General features: G+C 41.2%; 1 protein-coding gene across 1 annotated transcript; it reads right to left on the bottom strand.

Moving 5' to 3' along the window:
* Window positions 1-6,179: 6,179 nt before the first annotated feature.
* Window positions 6,180-22,677, bottom strand: mfsd10 (major facilitator superfamily domain containing 10). Its single transcript, XM_060907077.1, has 13 exons — window positions 22,509-22,677; window positions 19,391-19,608; window positions 18,682-18,778; window positions 16,681-16,784; window positions 16,385-16,543; window positions 16,081-16,260; window positions 13,303-13,411; window positions 12,860-12,971; window positions 11,517-11,625; window positions 9,576-9,666; window positions 9,418-9,465; window positions 9,143-9,232; window positions 6,180-7,634 (listed from the first exon to the last, which is right to left on the bottom strand). The coding sequence occupies exons 2-13, from the start codon at window positions 19,535-19,537 to the stop codon at window positions 7,531-7,533; spliced, it is 1,350 nt and encodes a 449-aa protein (XP_060763060.1). The 5' UTR covers window positions 19,538-19,608; window positions 22,509-22,677; the 3' UTR covers window positions 6,180-7,530.
* Between the last annotated feature and the right edge of the window lie 1,663 nt (window positions 22,678-24,340).

Here is a 24,340-nt window from a genome sequence, read left to right as displayed (position 1 = left end):
GTTACAGTTCAGTACAGGTTCACCCAATATGCACACTACGCACATTGCGTAGGGCCCCGCAAGCTCATAGAGGCCCCGTGGGAAAAAAAAAAAAGTGACGACGTGACAGTCCGTCGCGCTGCTCGCGCACGTCAGATTCCCAGTGCATGTGCATCAACCTAGCAAGATGAACCGGAGTTATCCCTCGGGGAGTGAAAAAAGGAAAAAGAAACTGCATGAAAATGAACAGCGAGAACAGCAGTCAGGTAACTCTCCTCTCCGGGTGGGAGAGTGGGAGGGACGGGGCTAGTCGGTGTTTGACCTACATAACAGGGCGGTGAGCCCTGGGTGAACCCCGGACAGTCTCCGTGTGCGTCTTGCTGGCTTCTACAATTTAAGTGTTATATCAATCGTTCTGAGTGTAGTTACAACTGCACTTATACAAAATGGAAAGTAATGGATAAATATTTACTAAGATTGAATTTTGTTTGCTTGGACAGCCCACAGGCAAATATAGATGCAGATATATTAGTGAATAAATAAAACTCATGAAATATGACAATGGTGCTAAATAGGCTAAATAATAATCTAAATCACCTACATTTTAAGTACAGTATCTGAAGGTAAAACAAGTGCAGCCAATTTGATGGAGCTGAATTAATAGTAGCCTTATCTATATTTTCCAGGTGCGATGCTTAAGTTTCTAACAAGCAGCACAGAGTCCAGCCAGTCAGCCCAACAGGTGGCAACACTAGTGCAATATGTTTAAAGAGGGGATGAGTGGAAGCACTGGGTGTCAGGTGCGACTGTTGAACATTTTGGGGTTCAGTTAAGAGGGCCCCTTAGCAGAATTTTGCCTAGGGCCCCATGGAGGTCTGAACCGGCTCTGTTACAGTTCACTGCACAACAATAAGGCATGGTTTTTCTTTGGAAATTCCCAAACGCACGTCTGCACTCAAGCCGAACGGCAACGCAAATAAATTGAAGTGGACTCAACTCAGGCGATTTGTTTCCCTTGAATGATGTCACATGCCGAGTGGTCACGAAAATCGCTGAGCAGAAATTCACCGTGATCCGCGCTAACTTATTTTAATTATTACTTATTAACAATACTTCTTGGGACCAGAAGAAAATTACAGAGGGTTTTTTAACATATAAAGTTTCAAATGTGCATAAATTGAAAACCTTTGCCTATGACCTTTAAAGAATTTTCCCTGACACACAATTATTTTTTTTGTTTAATGGACCAAAAGCTACCGAATTCAAATCACAGACTTCCAGTTTTTAGTTTTTTTTTAAAAACAATTAATGAATTTAGAGCCACGTGGCCCTAAGTTCTCCTCTATTTTTTCCTGCCTCACCATGATGCAAAACAAGATACGTCAGGCATCATGTGGTGTGCTTTCCCTGTTCACACAAGGCATTGTGGGATACAAATTTGAAACAGAAGAAAAAAATGGCCACGTGGGTTTCCTCCGGGTGCTCCGGTTTCCCCCGCAGTCCAAAGACATGCAGGTTAGGTTAACTGGCGACTCTAAATTGACTGTAGGTGTGAATGTGAGTGTGAATGGTTGTTTGTCTATGTGTCAGCCCTGTGATGACCTGGCGACTTGTCCAGGGTGTACCCCGCCTTTCGCCCGTAGTCAGCTGGGATAGGCTCCAGCTTGCCTGCGACCCTGTAGAAGGATAAAGCGGCTAGAGATAATGAGATGAGAAAAAAATGGAACGTGAAAGACTGACTACAGTAACGAGAAGAAAAGATATGTTGCGAAGGAAAGGAAACGCAGGACCAAGCTAATAAATATCAGCGAGCACCTTGGTGTGATCAGCTGTTTGTTTAGTGACAGAATGATGTAACTGTTAGTGCACGGTCAAGAGAAACCTGTAGGTGGTAGTAATGCAACAGCTGCCATAAAAGAAAGAAAGCACAACTTTATTCATCACACACTTGTGAAATTCCTCTCTACATTTAACCCATCTGAAGCAGTGAACACACACATGAGCAATGAGCACATACACATACCCAGAGCAGTGGGCAGCCACGCTAACAGTGCCCAGGGAGCAGTTGGGAGTTAGATGCCTCGCTCAAGGGCACCTCAGCCCAAGGCCGTCCCATATTAGCCTAACCTGCATGTCTTTGGACTGTGGGGGAAACCAGAGCACCCGGAGGAAACCCACGCAGAAAGGCCCTTGCCGGCTGCTGGGCTTGAACCCAGGACCTTCTTGCTGTGAGGCGACCGTGCTAACCACTACACCACCATGCAGCCCAAAAGATGAAGACAACGACGACAAAGGTAAACCTGTGCATGCACACATGGACTTCCTCTGTCTGCTTGATTGCATGAAGCAAACGATATATATATTTTTTTTTGATATTACAGAAATAAACATATACCACAACAATGACCAAATTTCAGAGGGAACTAAATTTCACTGATTTTATGAAATCAAAAGGCCGTCTACTTTTAAAGTATTTCAACAAAACTATTCTGTATAGGCTGGCACGGTGGTGTAGTGGTTAGCGCTGTCGCCTCACAGCAAGAAGGTCCGGGTTCGAGCCCCGTGGCCGGCGAGGGCCTTTCTGTGTGGAGTTTGCATGTTCTCCCCGTGTCCGCGTGGGTTTCCTCCGGGTGCTCCGGTTTCCCCCACAGTCCAAAGACATGCAGGTTAGGTTAACTGGTGACTCTAAATTGACCGTAGGTGTGAATGTGAGTGTGAATGGTTGTCTGTGTCTATGTGTCAGCCCTGTGATGACCTGGCGACTTGTCCAGGGTGTACCCCGCCTTTCACCCGTAGTCAGCTGGGATAGGCTCCAGCTTGCCTGCGACCCTGTAGAACAGGATAAAGCGGCTACAGATAATGAGATGAGACTATTCTGTATAGTATAAAAAATACAAAATACAAACTGCATTTGGTACAAATTTGTTTTAATAACAAAAATGACAAAATGTATGAAAAGGAGTTTATGTAAAATTATAGAGATAACTGATTACACAATTTCAGGATTTGTTTATTTTCCATAAATTATAATGAAACAAAGTATTTCAGGTCATTTACTATTTTTGGGTTAAAAAAACAGTCAATGTTTGGTGTTGATTCATAAAATCACATTTATGATTAAAGTATTTTGACTAATAGCAATAAGAAATTGTTCTTCACTGACAGTGTGTCTCACATACAGTACGTTAACTGTGGAAAATGGTGGTACAGTAAACATGTTTAGGGAACACTAAAATGCTTGAATATTAATACAGTTGAATAATGCATGAATTGCAGTTTGTTTCATTACAGTGATGTTATTGCGATCAAAATTTAAAAAATCTTTAGAAAATCCTTAGAAGAATAACTATTCATAATATTTGATATTGGAAATGGAAAAGATATTGTCTTACATTTATTTTCAAACGTGTTTAAAATATGTCTTCTGCGTCTTGCAGAATATAGTGTAATTTTATAAGGATAAATAAAAAACATTTTGCCAAGAAGAGGTAATTTAATTTATTTTTTTCACGGTCCAGTTTCCATCAAATCCTGCGCTCTGATTGGCTGGCGAGCGGGTCTGTACGATACAGACTCCGGTTATTTATTTATTAATTTATTTAGCTTTTGCCATAGGAAGATATATATATATATATATATATATATATATATATATATATATATATATGTGTGTGTGTGTGTGTATACATACATCATGGCATGGGAAACCACAACAGCTTGCGCCAATTACAGTGGCCCCATTGTACCGAATCTGCATGTCTTTAAACTGTGGGGGAAACCGGAGCACCCGGAGGAAACCCACGCGGACACGGGGAGAACATACAAACTCCACACAGAAAGGCCCCTGTCGGCCGTGAGGTTTGAACCCGGAACCTTCTTGCTGTGAGGCGACAGTGCTAACCACTACACCGCCGTGCCGCCCTCTGGCGGACCTCTGGCGACTCACTCGTTCACAACAACAAACATAGTTGCAATTTTTGTCAACATTTATCTTTTTTTATAAGATTTATTTATAAGGTTATCAAAAATCTTAAATTTTTTGCCAGCATTTCTCAGGAGAACAGCATTAATTTTACATCATGGATAGTGATAACAACAGTCTTCACAGCGAAAGCGAGTTTTACTACCCTGAGGAAGAAGAAATAAAAGAAAACATTTCAGGAGAAAGCTAAAAACCTCTAACTGTTGCTAACGCCGAGCAAAAACATGGCTGAATCCTCAATGACTCAGATTTTGTACAAATAGGCGGCAAAATGTATTTTTTTTCCTGCCATGGAAGTGCACTTGTATACCGAGGAGGAAGCAATTTGCATTGCAGCCGTGAATGAGGATTCAAAACGGCGGCTCGGTTTTCCCTTTCGGGCGCTCTCGTTTTCTGTTAGAATTTGGTAAAGAAAAAAATAAATATATTATTTACCAGCTTAAGGTCGGTGAAATACCATGATCTCGGCCCAGAGGGCCTCGCTCAGTACTTTCAAGACCTCGGTCACGGTATTTCACGATACGGACCTCCCAGCTGGTAAATAACACACACATACATATATATTATGTATGTATGGCATGCCATTCAGGAAATTAATCTTTGAATATATTGAATGAAACCCTGAATATATGGAATGAACCTTTGAATATGGAATAAAACCCTGAATATATGGAATGAAACTTTGAATATATGGAATAAAACTTTGAATATATGGAATAAAACCCTGAATATATGGAATGAAACCCTGAATATACGGAATGAAACTTTGTATTCTGCCCCCGCTCCCACAGCTCGGCAGATAGACAACAGGTCCCAAGAAAAACTCTGACTCAGAGGAGAGTATTAGAGTATATTGAGAAACGCTGTAAAACTCAACAAACAATTTACAAATTCGTTTTATATCCAGAAAATACCGTTATACAAATATGCATTAGCTTCCGGCTAATGTTAATGGCAAAATTAACGTATATGCTAATGCTAACATTCGCCGCAATCGGCGAATGCACAAGCATAGATTTAGACTTAGACAGACTTTAATGATCCACGAGGGAAATGACTGTCACCGTAGCTTCGTTGCACATAAAGAAGTAAACACTAATAAAACCACAAGCATTCGCCAGAGTGTTAACAATGTCTTTATTGTTTAAAATAGCTGCAACCAAATCCCGAGCCGACTGACTCATTTTTGCTACAGGACGGCGGCAGTGCCTTCATGACGTCAGCCAAGTTTCATTCCATATATTCAGAGTTTCATTCAATATATTCAAAGATTGAAACTCTGAATATATGGAATGAAACTCTGAATATATGGAATGAAACTTGGCTGACGTCATGAAGGCACTGCCGCCGTCCTGTAGCAAAAATGAGTCAGTCGGCTCGGGATTTGGTTGCAGCTATTTTAAACAATAAAGACATTGTTAACACTCTGGCGAATGCTTGTGGTTTTATTAGTGTTTACTTCTTTTATGTGCAATGAAGCTACGGTGACAGTCATTTCCCTCATGGATCGTTAAAGTCTGTCCAAGTCTAAATCTATGCTTGTGCATTCGCCGATCGTGGCGAATGTTAGAATATACATTAATTTTGCCATTAACATTAGCCGGAAGCTAACGCATATTTGTATAATGGTATTTTCTGGATATAAAACGAATTTGTAAATTGTTTGTCGAGTTTTACAGCATTTCTCAATATACTCTAATACTCTCCTCTGAGTCAGAGTTTTTCTTGGGACCTGTTGTCTATCTGCCGAGCTGTGGGAGTGGGGGCAGAATACAAAAAGTTTCATTCCACATATTCAGGGTTTCATTCTATATATTCAAAGGTTAATTTCCTGAACAGCATGCCATATATATATATAAAAAATTCACCGCGACACGGTGGTGTAGTGGTTAGCGCTGTCGCCTCACAGCAAGAAGGTCTGGGTTCGAGCCCCGTGAGGGCCTTTCTGTGCGGAGTTTGCATGTTCTCCCCGTGTCCGCGTGGGTTTCCTCCGGGTGCTCCGGTTTCCCCCACAGTCCAAAGACATGCAGGTTAGGTTAACTGGTGACTCTAAATTGACCGTAGGTGTGAATGGTTGTCTATGTGTCAGCCCTGTGATGACCTGGCGACTTGTCCAGGGTGTACCCCACCTTTCGCCCGTAGTCAGCTGGGATAGGCTCCAGCTTGCCTGCGACCCTGTAGAACAGGATAAAGCGGCTACAGATAATGAGATGAGATATTCATTCACCAGCCACTTTATTAGGAACACCTATACATACAAATCAAGAGCTTCGGTTAATGTTCACTCCAAACATCAGAAGGGGAAAAATTATGATCTCAAAAAGTGTGACTTTCACTGTGACATGGGTGTTGGTGCCAGATTGAGTGGTTTGAGTATTTCAAAAAGTGCTGATCATCTGGGGTTTTCACACACAGTCTCTGGAGTTTACACAGAGTGGTGCGAAAAACAAAAAACACTGAGTGAGCGACAGTTCTGTGGGTGGAAACGTCTTGTTGATTAGAGAGGTCAGAGGAAAATGGCCAGATTGGTCTGAGCTGCCAGCAAGGATATAGTAACACATAGCAACTCTTTACATCCATGGTGAGCAGAAAAACATCTCAGCATGCAACAGCAGAAGAACACATCGTGCAGCCAAGAACAGGAATCTTAGAATCAAGAACAAGTTCTTATTAAAATGGCCAGTGAGTGCATGTACCTGTATTTTCTTCTTCTTCCATATACTGTACAAGTTTATGGTGCTACTAGTAGACTATTGTGAGCTAGCTCGCATATACAAGCTGTTTTCTTCTTCTTCTTTTTTTTGTAGATGTAGCCAGTGCCTTTCCTCTTGCAGTGTAATTTTGAAATGATCATGGACACCTTGTTTCAACATAAACGGTTTTAGTGCGAATTCATTCATCTTTAGTGAGTGGTGAATCCAGAGCATTTCCCATGAACACTCAGTGGAAGGCAGAAATACACCCTGGATGGGACATCAGTCCATTGCAGGGCACCATGTGCACAACACGACTCACTGGAGAACAAAAATACAGTGGACTGTTTGGAAGCTGTGCCCAAGGATCTGACTCAGTGAAAAAAAAAAAAAACAGAATTCCCATTACAAACTTCTTCAGGACAGCAGGTTTACATGAGGTCAACGTTTAATGTTTGCAGTTTTACATGTGAACAGGTAATTCTGCGAGAATAAAAATTCTCATTATCCTTCCACAACATCAAACGGTTTGCATTATACCGGCAGGTGCAAAAATAAATGCAACGGAGTGCCTGATGGGTTCACAACAGAGTTAGAGAACAGAAAATCTACATGTCTACACCATGTTACAGAGTTACAAAAGGTTTGTAATGTTAATCAAATGTAATATCTAGTGCAGCCCTGTAGTATAACAAAACCATGTCAGTGTCATACTGCATTACGGTCTTTTCAAATCATATCGTACCATGAATGTTTTGTAAAAAAAAAAAAAGTATATAAAAAGGAAAGTAGAAAAATACTATACATGTACCCCATACTTGAATATATAAAAGGAGTTTGTAAAAAGTATTTCCGGTAAACGTTGCATGAGTGTTCTTAGTCCTCTTTGTGTTGCTGTAGTCGGCTCAATAAGAGCAACGGGACAATAAAGAAAGCCGAACTGACGACGAAGCACATCTCAGCTCCAGCAAGCCAGTACACTGCAAAGGAAAATGTCACAACTGCCTAAATATAAAGGACTACACATGCCTCTTTTTAAATGATCTTGACCAGGAAATGACCAACTAAAAAGCTAAAGATGATCTATACTCTCAGTAATACATGTATGTGGGCAAGATCATTTCTGGAGGAGTGCTGGTAGTTAAACTGTAGGCTATAGTAATAAGAGAAAAGGCTTCTCCTTATTTTGTTTAAAGGTCCCATGGCATGGTGGTTTGTTGATGCTTTAAACGGGCTCGTGGAGGTTTCCGGATGTTATATCCGCAGCCTTTCTCGAAATGAACCCTCGGCACATAGATACAGCCTCCTGGGAGAAAGCCCCATTTCAGCGCTTTTCCCAGTGCGTCGTTTTGCTAATGAGAAGCAGGAGGCGGGGAAGGGTAGAGGGTGGGGGCGGGCCATGGGGGGAGGGGGAGGGGCTTGACCAAGCTGCGCGCACACATACTCGCTGCTATCAGCGCCTGTAGCCACGCTGCTAAGACAAAACCCCGTTCTCCCTCGGACTCCTTTCGTAAACTCAACGTGACACAGAGAACAGAGAGTGAGAGTGTTCGGAGTGGTAGTTTACGAACGTATAATATCCTAGGCTTGAACACGCACTCCATAACCAAAGAGGATAGAAGCAGCAACTACAACAACATAGCGCTTATCCAACAGAAGACATGCATTGCGGAGCAATAGTCAAACATAAGCTCATAAGTTACAGTCAATTTCCAGACTAAACTCAGTTTAACAGAGCATGCTGCATGCTCTTTAGTTTTGTAGCGCAGATTACCTGGCTAACTGCAGGAAGCGGTTAGCTGCACAGCTAATGTAGCCATTGCTAGGCTAACGCACCGATTTTAAAACACGGCAAAACGACCAGTTATACACTTACTTGTTCGGTGTTTGTTGCTGATGCAGCAGGGATGCTTGGTACGGACCCAGGCTTCAGTGACAGTTGATGTGCAAAACCTGCCCTGTACTGTCCCAAGTTGTGGAAACATTCCTCAGGAAAATGCTTCCGACAAACATACACCGTCTTAGGTAGACTCGACGGCGTATTATTGAAGTAAATAAAATTAAGCCACTGCGTCTTCAGGGGCTCTCCCGTCGGCAGTAAAAACACTCTTTTCTGTGTTGTCACATCCATGTACAGCGCAATTTCCATGTTTCGCTCGCTTAGGTGATGCCATGTTGTTGTGTCCTCTATGGTCTCCTCACTACAACTGGGCGGGGCAATCCATACAGTGGGTGGGAATCCAGAGGGGGGGCGTGGGGATCATCTCCCTTGCTGACGTAGGCAAGGGAAGAGTTTATCAACGCGCCGTTTTGACGCGCCATTCTCAATTGTTGGGCATAGTTTGGTTTACACATTATGAAATTTCTAGCCACTGGGGTGACTTAAGAAGGTCAGAGGAACTCATTTTAACGTTAAAAAACCTCAGAAAGTGACAATTTCATGCCATGGGACCTTTAACCACATACAAACTGATATGAGATTGGTCACCTGATGAAGCCACAATTGGGCCCAGTGCTCGGGCCAGTGCGCCAAGACTACGCAGGATCCCCATCACTGTACCCTTCTGACTCGCTGTGCCTAATGCAATCAAGAAATAAGGATAAACGGTTACCTATTCAGCGATGAAACAAAATACAGGCCGCAAACACGGAGTATAAAAATTGCTACTTTTTTTTCAATTACTTTTTAATTAACAGGATGAATAATGGGAATAAATTTATCTATGGTTGTTGATTAATACAGTTGGGAGAACTCGTGCTCACCGTGTCCAGATACTTGTGCTGAAAGGCACGGCACAACAATGGCAGCCGCTGGAGAAAAACAGAGAAGGCATGCTGTCGGTATAACGAGCCATTTCTTTTCCAGTAAAATGTCAATTCTCAAAAAGAAAATCTAAAAAAAAAAAATAGATAATGCTTACCAAAGGAATACAAAAACAGGCTGATGTAGAGCACTATTAAATTCCACGCTATTCCAAGGAGTATGAAAGCTGGAATGAGTAATAACATTGCCTGAAAATACAAAAATCCGACTTAGAAATAAAAACACGCCATTGACATAATGATTATTCCTTAAAAGCCAAGGTAAAAAATAGTTTATTTTTTAACCTATACTTTTCTATAAGTATATTTTAATGGTGTTACTCGTGTATTTCGATACATAAAAAAGGAAAAACAGTTTCTAAAACATTGGGGAATCAAGATGAACAGGCTGCATCAATTATACAGTACTACTTTAAAATTATTTTGGGGAATTTTAAGCCTTTATTCATCACATGTACATTAAAGCATGGTGAAATTCTTTCTCTGCATTTAACCCATTTGGGGATGTGAGCACACATCCCCAGAGTAGTGCTGTAGAACCCAGGGAGCAGTTGGGGGTTAGGTGCCTTGCTCAAGGACACTTCAGCCATTCCAGGGAATCAAACCAGCAACCTTTTGGTCCCAGAGCTGCTTCTCTAACCTTTAGGCCATGGCTTCGATTACTTCTTTGACTCTCACATAATACTCTTAGCAGTGGGGAGTTCTTTGTATAAAATGCTAGACAGATTTCTCTCTTTCTTTTTAAATTAATCTGTTTATTAGTTTTGCCATGAAACAAAGTAAGATACAACATGCCTCCAAACCATCCATCCATTTTGGCATATCACTACAGTGACGTGGCCGCTCTGATGGCTTCAGCCATCAGAGTCTCCAGGGAACATTATAGTAGTGGTTTCCCGTTGCCTTCTACTGGATTATTATACAGGTTTTCTCCGCTCAACCATTCACACACACACGGTCAATTTAGAGCCACCAATTAGTCTAACCTGCATGTCTTTGGAAACCAGAGCACCCGGAGGAAACCCACGCAGACGCCGGGAGAACAAACTCTACACAGAAAGGCCCCCGCTGGGCTCAAACCCAGAATCTTCTTGCTGTGAGGAGACAGTGCTAACCACGACACCACCGTGCCGCCCATGCATCCATATACAAAAACAAAAAAGTCCCTTCCCATGCCAGGGCCTGATCTTCCCAGGCAGTCTCCTGTCCTAGTACTAACCAGGCACTTCGCGCATTGAGTGGCACTGATCTCGGTTTCTGTAGCCCTGAGCCTCTCACCCATTACATAACTAGGGTTACATAGGTAACCATGAGCGTTAGACTCTCTACTCGTGTCCATATTGCAGCATGCCCGGCCCGCCAGATGGTAGTAGATACCACTTTTGGTACAACTTGACTGCGAGTTAAACTTGCAATCTCCCAGTCGAGAGGCAAACACACTAACCACTAAGCCAACTTGCAGTTTACACAAAAACTACTGTTGCTAAATTGTTCGTGCAATTCAGTTGATGAATAAACCCACATTTAATATTATATACACACACATACATCTTCAATCTTTAAAGATGAACAAACATGGAGGAAGCCATGGTCTAATGGTTAGAGAAGTAGCTTTGGGATCAAAAGGTTGCTGGTTTGATTCCCTGGACCAAAAGGAATGGCTGAAGTGCCCTTGAGCAAGGCACCTAACCCCAACTGCTCCCCAGGCTGCTCTGGGTATGCTACATTACTGGGATTTAACAGACTTATCCAGAGTGACGTGCAACATATTGGGGAGCAGTTAGGGGTTAGGTGCCTTCCTCATTCCTGTTGGTCCAGGGAATCAAACCAGCAACCTTTTGGCCCCAAAGCTGCTTCTCTAACCATTAGGCCATGTTGTACGTTGCTCTGGATAAGAGTGTCTGCTAAATGCTATTAAATGTGATATAATAAACTATGCTGAATTCTTGAACTGTGTGTACTGTAATTTTATCTCGTGCTCCTGTGAAGGATTAACTGTGTTTAATTGAAAAGGAACAGTGTTGAACTGAGAGACTTGCCATGCGGACTGTCCGGATCTGCTGACCTGGCTGGATCCTGCGGGCGTATCCTCCCTGGAATGCTGCCATGGTGATACCAATGAAGAAGAACATCTTCCCCTGTTGCATGCTGGGACAAAGAAATGCTCATCTTGGCATTTTTGTCATTGCCAATAAAGTCAGCTGATCATGATCAAACATTAGAAATGAGATTTTCCAGATAAATTACTCTCCGTGATAATGTCATACATGTCAACCTATACGGAATGTCCGTATTTTATACGGATTTGATTCAATAAACGTAGTATACGGGCGTACAAATAAAGTTATACGGATTCTTTAAAAAAACTTCAATATTTATTTAGAGCTATAATCAATTCCCACGATGATAAAAGAGCGCATAACATTTACAAACGTACTGTACACCACAGACAGCCAGTAAAGAGTCTTATGAAATCGCGCGTTATCTTGTGGTAGCGAGACTTCGTTCCACTTTTGATCATGCGCACACCGCATTGCGAGAATCCCGCCAACCGTGAAGTCATAGACATATAAACATAGACGCCGCCTTCTGCGTAGAATCATACGTCATCCTCGCCGCCATATTGGATGTGGCAAAGTGGAGATTCTTCAACAGTAGCCGAGAATAAAGATGCCTCATTCATGTGCTGCGTTTAACTGTACCAACAGGTTTACCGTCCAAACGAGATCACATGGGATTACCTTTCACAGGTGACACTGGAAAAGTACTTTTCATTGTATTTGGTCATTATAACGTAATTTTACGAACAGATTTTCCTGACTTTGTGGCTAATATGAAGTCTCGCGCATAATAGCCGCTCGGTGAAACCTGTCTCCAAACAACGAAGTATTTCCTTCGTAACTACGCTGATAACACTTTGTGTTTTTGTCAAACATTGGAGCTTTGTATTCATTCTGAAGGTTTATTGTTCTTAATATTGAATAAAAAGTAACTGGGATATATCATTGTTAATTATTATTCAAATTTTAGGTAAATTATTTTAATTTGCATCTTATACGGATTTTATAAGGGAAATACGGATTTTGGAGGTTGGTTATACAGGTTTGATTGACCAAAGGTTGACATGTATGTAATGTAAGTGGCATGTGTTGGGATTCAGATAAGAACAATACTGAGTGTCAGTCAAGGCATGACAATCGTATCGACGTGTTAAAGTAGAAATATTGTGCAGGACATACAAAACCAATTTTGACTGGATAGAGAAATAGGACCAGAATGATCGTAAACAATACATTCACAGTGGGACATCTTTTTATTCCATGGTTTCACGTGGCGGCAGTTTGAGGATATTTGGGATAGTTTCACCTCGGGTAGAACTTACCTGGAGAACTGGAAGCGTTGATGAGTTAAGAAGCTCAGTGTGAACTCAAGACCAGAGAAAAGGAAGAGGTATGTGAAGTACACCAAGCCGAGCACCTTAAGATTGTGCATCCCTGATGTAGCAATGACAAGAAAAGAAAAAAAAAAATACAGAAAGTCAAATGTAAGGAACACACTGTGATGGTTGAGTTTAAATTAAAACCACACTGAGTTTCAGCATTCCTGTAATAGACTATTTTATAAGAAGTGTGTGCAATGCTTACCCAAATCAAACCAGCCAAAAGAATATGGCAGACAAAAGCAATTCAATCATCTCCGAGCTGTACTGAATGGCACTCTTACTGTATTTTACAACTTGCAGTAAGTTCAACACGCAAGCTATTAAACAACAGTAAGAAGCTACCGACATGGGATTTGAATGTATATTATATTACATGAGCCTACGTTGTTTGGAGGGTGGCTCCTTTGTTCTTGTGACTGCAGAGAAGTTGAAAAGGGCCACTGGGTTGAGCAGGTCTCCTATCTCCTGAACACCTGTAGGCTCTGAGGTGCCCTACATTAAAACAAACAAAAAAGATTTTTATACCCCGCTCCAAAGGTGGAGGGGTATACTGGTTTACCTCTGTCCATCCAAAACACCCTTTTTCTCAGCAACCACAAATCATAGCCATTTGGTACTTGGTACCAAACTTCAGCTTGGGGTTCTATACCGTGTATACTGTTTTCAGGTCTGTCGCACATCGACTTCCTGTTTACTGACTGAATGTATTTACAAAACATATAGCGTGGATTTACAAAATTTCGTAACACTTTTCTCAGCAATTACAAATCACAACTACTTGATATTTGGTACCGAGCTTCAGCTTGGGGTTCTATACTGTGTATACTGTTTTCAGGTCTGTCGCACATCGACTTCCTGTTTACTGACAATGTATTTACAAAACATATAGCGTGGATTTACAAAATTTCGTAACACTTTTTTCAGCAACTACAAATCACAACTACAACCCTGATTCCAAAAAAGTTGGGACAAAGAACAAATTGTAAATAAAAATGGAATGCAATCATTTACAAATCTCAAAAACTGATATTGTATTCACAATAGAACATAGACAACATATTAAATGTCGAAAGTGAGACATTTTGAAATTTCATGCCAAATATTGGCTCATTTGAAATTTCATGACAGCAACACATCTCAAAAAAGTTGGGACAGGGGCAATAAGAGGCTGGAAAAATTAAAGGTACAAAAAGGAACAGCTGGAGGACCAAATTGCAACTCACTAGGCCAATTGGCAATAGGTCATTAACATGACTGGGTATAAAAAGAGCATCTTGGAGTGGCAGCGGCTCTCAGAAGTAAAGATGGGAAGAGGATTACCAATCCCCCTAATTCTGCGCCGACAAATAGTGGAGCAATATCAGAAAGGAGTTTGACAGTGTAAAATTGCAAAGAGTTTGAACATATCATCATCTACAGTGCATAATATCATCAAAAGAATCTCTGTGTGTAAGGGTCAAGGCCGGAAAACCATACTGGGTGCCCGTGATCTTCGGGCCCTTAGACGGCACTGCATCACATACAGGCATGCTTCTGTATTGGAAATCACAAAATGGGCTCAGGAATATTTCCAGAGAACATTATCTGTGAACACAATTCACCGTGCCATCCGCCATTGCCAGCTAAAGCTCTATAGTTCAAAGAAGAAGCCGTATCGAAACATGATCCAGAAGCGCAGACGTCTTCTCTGGGCCAAGGCTAATTTAAAATGGACTGTGGCAAAGTGGAAAACTGTTCTGTGGTCAGACGAATCAAAATTTGAAGTCCTTTATGGAAATCAGGGACGCTGTGTCATTCGGACTAAAGAGGAGAAGGACGACCCAAGTTGTTATCAGCGCTCAGTTCAGAAGCCTGCATCTCTGATGGTATGGGGTTGCATTAGTGCGTGTGGCATGGGCAGCTTACACATCTGGAAAGACACCATCAATGCTGAAAGGTATATCCAGGTTCTAGAGCAACATATGTTCCCATCCAGACGACGTCTCTTTCAGGGAAGACCTTGCATTTTCCAACATGACAACGCCAAACCACATACTGCATCAATTACAGCATCATGGCTGCGTAGAAGAAGGGTCCGGGTACTGAACTGGCCAGCCTGCAGTCCAGATCTTTCACCCATAGAAAACATTTGGTGCATCATAAAACGGAAGATATGACAAAAAAGACCCAAGACAGTTGAGCAACTAGAATCCTACATTAGACAAGAATGGGTTAACATTCCTATCCCTAAACTTGAGCAACTTGTCTCCTCAGTCCCCAGACGTTTACAGACTGTTGTAAAGAGAAAAGGGGATGTCTCACAGTGGTAAACATGGCCTTGTCCCAACTTTTTTGATATGTGTTGTTGTCATGAAATTTAAAATCACCTAATTTTTCTCTTTAAATGATACATTTTCTCAGTTTAAACATTTGATATGTCATCTATGTTCTATTTTGAATAAAATATGGACTTTTGAAACTTCCACATCATTGCATTCCGTTTTTATTTACAATTTGTACTTTGTCCCAACTTTTTTGGAATCGGGGTTGTACTTGATATTTGGTACCGAGCTTCAGCTTGGGGTTCTATACTGTGTATACCATTTTCAGGTCTGTCGCACATCGACTTCTTGTTTACTGACTGAATGTATTTACAAAACATATAGTGTGGATTTACAAAATTTCGTAACAATTTTCTCAGCAACTACAAATCACAACTACTTGATATTTGGTACCGAGCTTCAGCTTGGGGTTCTATACCATTTTCAGATCTGTCACACATCGACTTCCTGTTTACTGACTGAATGCATTTACAAAACATAGAGGGTGGATTTTGACACCACTTCAAGAAGCAAAATGCTATTTCGAAATTACAGTTTACCAGGATGCTATTTGAAATACCTGGGGAAAACAATGCTCTTTACTTACTTGTTTCAGGGTTAATTATTTGTTGAAGTCAACATTCATAATAAGTGTCCTATTCCTCCGATTGCTCGCATTGTGATATAAGCGAGAGCGGGGGGATACGCAAGTGAACAGTAGCTCATAGTTGATCTTGTTGTAAATATGACTCGTAGATGATTATGTAGCCACCAAAATTATGAGCAAGTATCCTTAATTTACTTTATCATGGTTCATATTAGTTAGTGTACGGGATAATTAGTCATATTTTTTTCCCTTGCCTTGTGCAAAGTCTCTGGAAGCATGAGAAAAATGAACAGCAGATCTGCTACAGAGAAGAGAACTGCCAGTAGAGCAGGGCCTTGATAAAACATCTCAGCATCCACTGGTCTCAGTGCAAAGTAGGCTCCCATTAACGGGCCCAGAGTGAAGCCCACAGAGAATGCAACGCCAATCATTGCCTAATGTGAAAACAGCACAAAAAGGAACAGGTCAGTCATTGCACAAACCATGTGAACATCTACAAGGTCTTTTAGATCTCTTCCTGAAGACACACAGACAGTTGTAATTAAACTAATGACTCACCATTCCTCTGTTTCTCGCTTTGGGGCAAGACAAATCTGCAACGACAGCAGTGCAGAGGCTGACGTTGCCCTTACAGATTCCTCCCACCACACGTGACAGGAGAAAAACGCTGAAGTTGTGAGAAACAGCCCAGAGAATATAGGAGAAAATCAGCCCCACCTGTACAACACAGAGACTAATTCATTTTCAGATATGAGCAATTGCAGCGTCAGTCAGAGCAAAAGGATACACATGAAACCTATGAACAATCTCTCCTAATTTGAGATCAGCTTCATATTAAAGTCGACTCGTCTCACAGTGGTTAAAAGTAGCAGCGGTCTTCTGCCATGCTGATCAGATGCAGCTCCTATCAAAGGAGAGGAAACGAACTGCAGCAAAGAGTAGAGGGAACCAATCAGACCTAAGAAGTGGGGAAAAAAAAAAGAAATTATTCATTCACTGTGGGACACAAGCTGCTTGGGAGATCATTTCAGAAACTAAAATGTGTGCATGTACAGTTGTGGTCAGAAGTTTACATACAGTGACATGAGTGTCATCTTGGATATGAATGTCATGGCAAGTTCAGTTCAGTTGGTCGAGTTCAATGCCCGAACTGATGATCACATCATCAGTTTTTCTTTGGCTAATCAGACACAAGGTACGCCACCACTCTTGCCGGAGCGGTTGGGGGTTAGGTGCCTTGCTCAAGGGCACTTAAGTCAATCCTGCTAGTCTGGGGAATCGAACCAGCAACCTTTTGGTCCCAAAGCTGTTTCTCTAACCATTAGGCCATGACTTCCCCTCATGGCAATATTTGGGCTTTCAGTAATTTCTTTGAACTGTTCTTTTTCTGTGGCAGAATGTACAACATACATCTTTAATTAAAAAAAACACTAGAATTTGGTGCACAAGTTTTAATTTTCTTTGGGTTTTCTGAAATCAACACAGGGTCAAAATTATACATACAGCACACCTAATATTTGGGTCAAATGTCTCTTCACAAGATTCACCTTGACCAAACATTTTTGTTTACCATGAGCAAGCTTCTGGCAGAATTCTGGTTGGATATTTCACAACTCTTCATGGTAGAATTGGTAGAGTTCAATTAAATTTGTTTTGTTTTTTTTTCTTGGCATGGACTCGACTTATAAACACGGTCCATATATTTTCAATCGGGTTGAAGTCAGGACTCGTTTTAAGCTTAATGTTAGCCTGCTTTATCCTCCACAACCAGCTCTGATGCGTGTTTGGATTCATTATCCCAAGTCATGTTTAAGTTTCTGATGGTTTACGCTGAAAAATTCTGAGGTAGACCTCCTTCTTCATTATTCCATCCACTTTGTGCAATGAACCAGTTCCACTGGCAGCAAAACAGCCCCAGAGCATGATGATCCTACCACCACCACCAGCTGGTACACAGTGTCCCTCTGTACATGGTGGTCATTGTGGCCAAGCAACTCAATCTTTGTCTCATCTGGCCATACAGCTATCCTCCAGAAGGCTTTTTTCTTTGTCCATGTGGTCAGCTTCAAACTTTAGTTAAGCTTGAAGGTATCAATTTTGGAGAAGGGGGTTCTTTCTTCAATAGCAGCCTCTTAGTCCATGGTGATCTGAACTGTAGACAGTGATCCATCAGCTTCCAGCTCATGGCAGGGCTGTGACATGGTGGTTCCCAGGTTGCTCCTGACCATCTAAACCAATTTCCTTTCAGCTGAGGGTGACAGTTTGGGTTTTCTTGAAGCAAAGTGGCTTGGCAAAGTGACTACACCTCACAATTGTTTGAACTGATCTTGGAATTTGCAGTTGTTTAGAAATGGCTCCAAGAGACATTCTGGAGGTGTGTATATCTGCGATCCTCTCTCAGATCTGCACTGAGCTCCTTGGACTTTCTCATTGTATTGTATGTTGGTCAATCCAACGAGTGCTGTAAACAAACCCATTTTATGAAGGCACAGAGAAGCTACCAGCTGTAGTCAATCATGATCACTAACAGGAAATTAAGAGACCTTGGCAAGATAAAAGACATTTTGGAAGTTTCAGCACCTCTGAATTAATAATCTAAGTGAGCGGATGTAAATTTTTGACCTTGTATGTATAATTTTGACCCTGTGTTGATTTCAGAAAACCCAAAGAAAATTAAAACTTGTGCACCAAATTCTAGTGTTTTTTTTAAAGATGTATGCTGTACAATCATCCTGCCACAGAAAAAGGACAGTTCAAAGAAATTACTGAAAGCCCAAATATTGCCATGACATTTATATCCAAGATGACATTCATGTCACTGTATGTAAACTTCTGACCACAACTGTATATATTACCTCCAAAAAGTACACTGTTGTATTTTCTTTCCAAAGGAACTCCTACAGTGCCCCTGAACCAGTCCACAATGCTTTGTAGTGACAGATACACACTATCCTGTTTCAACAATTGAAGGGAAAATGATAAAAAGAAAAAAAAAGTTCCGAGGTAAATTGTCAATCTGAAAATTTTTTGTTCTCTTAATACTTAATAGAAATTTACCCAGAACAAAAGTAAGTTAAAAAAAAAACACAACCTTTTTAATCCTGACATAACAACATGGCTAAAGTGATTTCAAAAAGGTCGTTTATATCACATCTTACACTATCGTATACAAAGTCCGGTGCATTTGTCATGACTCATGTATAGATTATTTAAATATTTCTAAACATTTAGAAACTGCTTTCAGCTCAGGCATACTTCCTCTACACTTGCGCAAACACAGGGCCACAACTGAGCCATGCTAGTATAGATAATGCAAGTAGTCAGTTTTGTAATCAGATGATGGTGAGCAAAATCTCTTAAAAATTTTTTAAACTATTTTATAGTAAAATCCATAGAAAGTATTGGTTACAGGTACATGGTGATGCAGACACAATCCTATTAAAAAAAAAAAACGCTGTATTTGCAAAACAGAACTTTGACACATTAGTACCAACACCAACAAGGTATTCTCTGAGAAGGAGTAATAACAGAAGAAGCCTTAAAAGAGAGATAGAGAGAGCTTACCCCTGTTTGACTGTAGTGATCCAAGATGGAGGGAAGAAGGGGGAGAATTACTGTGAACCCCAGCAGGTCCAGTAGAAGAGCCAGGAACACCACTCGAATGACTTTGGAAGAGTGTGTGTCGTCTGGAGTACTCTTCTCTCCTGCCATCACTCTTCCCTTCAATGGTCTCCTCAAAAGTGAACAGCGTTGGAGGATCCTCAAAGCATCTCCTGTGGTCACTGAGGTGGGGTTTACATTAGACCGTATCAGCGGATCATCAGATTAACGTTTTTAAAACGATTAGTGTGCACACAGCAACGCCAATACACGATTCGCGTGCACACAGCAACGCCAATACACGGATACGCTCGGCTCCGCAGGCATCCTGCGCTCCAAATCACTCCGCCCTGAACAGCGAGTGCCCTCTGGAGGGTGCGCACTCCGGCCCTGCACAGCTCACAGAGCGCGCGAGTGAAGCGCACGAGCAGTGATTCGGGACTGAGCCGCTGTGTGTGTGATCTCAGTGCATGTCGGGCATGCGCGTCACTTACCACTTGCAAGTGGAAGGATGGCAAGCCTAAAGACAATCATAACTACACAATGGGCAGTATTTGCATCAGTATTTGCAGTATTTTCATACTTTTATACTCTTTAATGAAAGGTGATACAAGGCGGAAGTCCGCGCCGTTTTTCAGCAGTCGCGTCACATGACCAACGCCAGCGAATCAGGAAGGTGGATGTCACAGTGACGTTGTCCAATGACGACGCCAGCTAGAGCTCAGCACAGCGTATCCGCGTATTCTCAATGTTTACACAGCACCGGAGCTGACACGATCTGGATTGAATACGTGGACCCTGGCGGATTCCCGTTTCCCGGCGTTTCCAGGCGTTTTAATGTAAACGGACAGTGCATCCGCGAAGAAAACGAGACAGATACGGTCTAATGTAAACTTGGCCTGAGACAACACCGCTTTTAACGAGTGAAATAATGAACCTGAAACAATGAACCTGAATTTTAATAAGTGAAATGATAAACCCGAGTGCAATAATGAACCTGAAAAACTCATTACTGGCAATCAGTTGTTGGTACTAATAAGGAAGTAAGTCTTTATGGCTCTACCAGGAAATACTCTGTGATGCTTAAAAGTCAATAAAGTTCTCTGTGACTTTTTTTTTTTTCAGGGACATTTACAAAATTGGCTTCCTCATCAGTCAGAGGTAAAATACTAATGGATTGTTTTACAATCAGGGTACGCAAGCTAAAAATCACATTTAACACTTATCTTCAATATCAAAAGGCTTGACTAAATAAACTTGGTTGTTTATTGTAGCCCTGTGATAGCTCTATTTACCATGCAAAAAAAAATTTGGTGATAACGTTATTTTTGGTGAATGTATGGCAATATGTCATATTTAGCAAAATTACTCGTGTCATTTAGAAAAAGTGCTTTTTTGACCACAGGTAGCTCCAAAAGGGATGCACTTACCGTAAATCATTCTTTATACCATAAAACAAATATTTGGTTCCATCTCATCTCATCTCATTATCTCTAGCCGCTTTATCCTGTTCTACAGGGTCGCAGGCAAGCTGGAGCCTATCCCAGCTGACTACGGGCGAAAGGCGGGGTACACCCTGGACAAGTCGCCAGGTCATCACAGGGCTGACACAGACACAGACAACCATTAACACTCACATTCACACCTACGGTCAATTTAGAGTCACCAGTTAACCTAACCTGCATGTCTTTGGACTGTGGGGGAAACCGGAGCACCCGGAGGAAACCCACGCGGACATGGGGAGAACATGCAAACTCCACACAGAAAGGCCCTCGCCGGCCACGGGGCTCGAACCCAGACCTTCTTGCTGTGAGGCGACAGCGCTAACCACTACACCACCGTGCCGCCCCTACTTTTACTCATATATTACTTTTTTGAACTTATTTTTATTGGGTCATGCAAAAACCTCTCGCACCCAACATCACCTCACTTTTGATAAATACATGTATATTAAATAAATAAATCATGATTATAAAATAAATTCATTGAAAGATGTGTAAAGTACTTTTATATAACGATAAATTGCTTAATTGTTGTAATAATAATTAATTGTTAATTAATGAGTGATTCCACGCTTATGGGTACTGAAATGGGGACATGAACTTATTTTTAAAAATTCACCTAAAACCATTTCTTTTTTTTACCATCAGGTCACAAAACATGTAATCTTTAATGAATGATATGTTAAAAGATAACTTTAATTTTCTGAGATGTAATAAAAACATATTTATATGCCAAAGTCAGAACGTAACAGAAGTGTTGTGGACATATATATTCTCAAGTTTAACAATGTAGAATTACTTTTTGAAACATAGGAAGGTGATGTTTTAGCAAATATAATTAATAAACATGTGTAGTAGAATAAACATACACATTCTTTCAATAAGATTAACATGGTATATAGCTAGATTGTAATTAATTTGTAACAGACGCGAGATGGACAATCGTAACAGAAGTAATGGAACAGACATCATTTTGGAACTCATAGGCTAAATATGTTTTTATTACATCTCAGAAAATTAAAGTTATCTTTTAACATATCATTCATTAAAGATTACATGTTTTGTGACCTGATGGTAAAAAAAGAAATGGTTTAGGTGAATTTTTAAAAATAAGTTCATGTCCCCATTTCAGTACCCATAAGCGTGGAATCACTCATATACAAATTTAATAATAATTTATTAATTTTCACAGTCATAACCCTACTGTGAAGTTTGACTTATTTTGAAAGTAAAGAAAGACACTTTGTGATACTGTTAAAAGTAGGAATAGAAAAGTAGTTTTAGAAAACTGGAAAAACAGAATGAAGGAGGGAGGGGGGGAACTCTTTAGTTCCTGTCTCATTCCCAAGGTTGAACTCAGGAAGGAAACTTGTCCCACTTTGACCCTCAGGTGCTACAGACATCATCATCATCATCATCAATACTCCGTTTCAGTGCCATTATAAACAGGGCTGCTGTTCAGAACAGTGTGAAAGACAAAGCGTTATTGAAGACAGTTGTCTGATTCGCACTGTCGGCTTTAAGCTGCAGGTATTTAAACAGTAACATACTGCAGGTGTTGTTTAAGGACAGATGTTTACCTTCAGCCGCTCGGTCCCTCAGTCCTGCTCATCTGAATGGACACGAACAGGGACAGTTACTAAACCAAACCGCCTACTTCCGGTCTAAACAGTAACCGAGGTGGATGAGTACGGACTGCAGTAAAACAGTATGTTGAGACACACACACTGTGCATTACGGTAGTGTATTACGGTAGTGTAGTAAGCGGTTTGGAATGTAACCTCGTGCAACCAGGAAGTGGTGTCCGGCTTCAAAAAATATTAGTGACGTAAAGAGGAAGTCTGAGGGAAACAGGAAGGAGAAAGATTTCTATGTCAAGTGATAAATATTAAATCCATTTTTTAAAATAAATATATTTAATGCAACAGGAATACTGTTAAAACATGAACTCTATGTTCCAGACGTGCAACACAATCAATCAATCAATAAATAAACAAGCACATACATGTATACAGTAGCAGTCAAAGGTTTATACACCCCTACTCATTCAAAGGTTTTTTTTTTTTTTTTTTGTATTTTGACTATTTTCTACAGGCGGCACGGTGGTGTAGTGGTTAGCGCTGTCGCCTCACAGCAAGAAGGTCCGGGTTCAAGCCCCGTGGCCGGCGAGGGCCTTTCTGTGCGGAGTTTGCATGTTCTCCCCGTGTCCGTGTGGGTTTCCTCCGGGTGCTCCGGTTTCCCCCACAGTCCAAAGACATGCAGGTTAGGTTAACTGGTGGCTCTAAATTGACCGTAGGTGTGAGTGTGAATGGTTGTCTGTGTCTATGTGTCAGCCCTGTGATGACCTGGCGACTTGTCCAGGGTGTACCCCACCTTTCGCCCGTAGTCAGCTGGGATAGGCTCCAGCTTGCCTGCGACCCTGTAGAACAGGATAAAGCGGCTACAGATAATGAGATTAGATGAGACTATTTTCTACATTGTAGAATAAAACTGAAGACATCAAAACTATGAAATAGCATCTGTAACATATACAAAATTCTCATTATCTCTAGTCGCTTTATCCTGTTCTACAGGGTCGCAGGCAAGCTGGAGCCTATCCCAGCTGACTACGGGCGAAAGGCGGGGTACACCCTGGACAAGTCGCCAGGTCATCACAGGGCTGACACATAGACACAGACAACCATTCACACTCACATTCACACCTACGGTCAATTTAGAGTCACCAGTTAGCCTAACCTGCATGTCTTTGGACTGTGGGGGAAACCGGAGCACCCGGAGGAAACCCACGCGGACACGGGGAGAATATGCAAACTCCACACAGAAAGGCCCATCAGCCACTGGGCTCAAACCCAGAACCTTCTTGCTGTGAAGTGACAGCGCTAACCACTACACCACCATGTCGCCCTATACAGAATTATGTGGTAAAAAAAAAGTGTCAAAAAGCAACGTTTCATAGTTTAGATTCTTCAAAGTAGCCAGGGTTTACCTTGATTGATTGATTTTATTTTGTAAATTCAATGTAAATATGTACAAACAATTGTAAATACATTAAAAATACATGGATGACACAAGAAAGTGAAAACACTTATTTCCATTGTGGTCCATAAAATCAAGTGACAAAACGAAGGGAAAATATAGAATGTAAAATTAAAATAAAGAAAAATATGGTACATATACATTGATAACAGACAACATGAATATTATAAATAAATATGATAATAATCCATCCATCCATTATCTGTAGCCACTTATCCTGTCCAACAGGATCACAGGCAAGCTGGAGCCTATCCCAGCTAACTATGGGTGAGAGGCGGGGTACACCCTGGACAAGTCGCCAGGTTATTGAAGGGCTGACACATAGACACAGACAACCATTCACACTCACATTCACACCTACAGTCAATTTAGAGCC

The sequence above is a fragment of the Neoarius graeffei genome, chromosome 24 (genome assembly GCF_027579695.1).
Source record: "Neoarius graeffei isolate fNeoGra1 chromosome 24, fNeoGra1.pri, whole genome shotgun sequence".
Taxonomy (NCBI): domain Eukaryota; kingdom Metazoa; phylum Chordata; class Actinopteri; order Siluriformes; family Ariidae; genus Neoarius; species Neoarius graeffei.
Note: the sequence above shows the minus strand (reverse complement) of the source record. Positions and strands in the feature narration are given on the sequence as shown.

Excerpts from the sequence above, each read along its gene's own strand:
- mfsd10 (XM_060907077.1), bottom strand. The coding sequence starts at position 19,537 with ATGGCAGGAGAGAAGAGTACTCCAGACGACACACACTCTTCCAAAGTC. Across the intron at positions 18,779-19,390 it reads ATCACTACAGTCAAACAGGG|GATAGTGTGTATCTGTCACT; the intron begins GTAAGCTCTCTC and ends TTGTTGAAACAG. Across the intron at positions 16,261-16,384 it reads AAGCGAGAAACAGAGGAATG|GCAATGATTGGCGTTGCATT; the intron begins GTGAGTCATTAG and ends TTTTCACATTAG.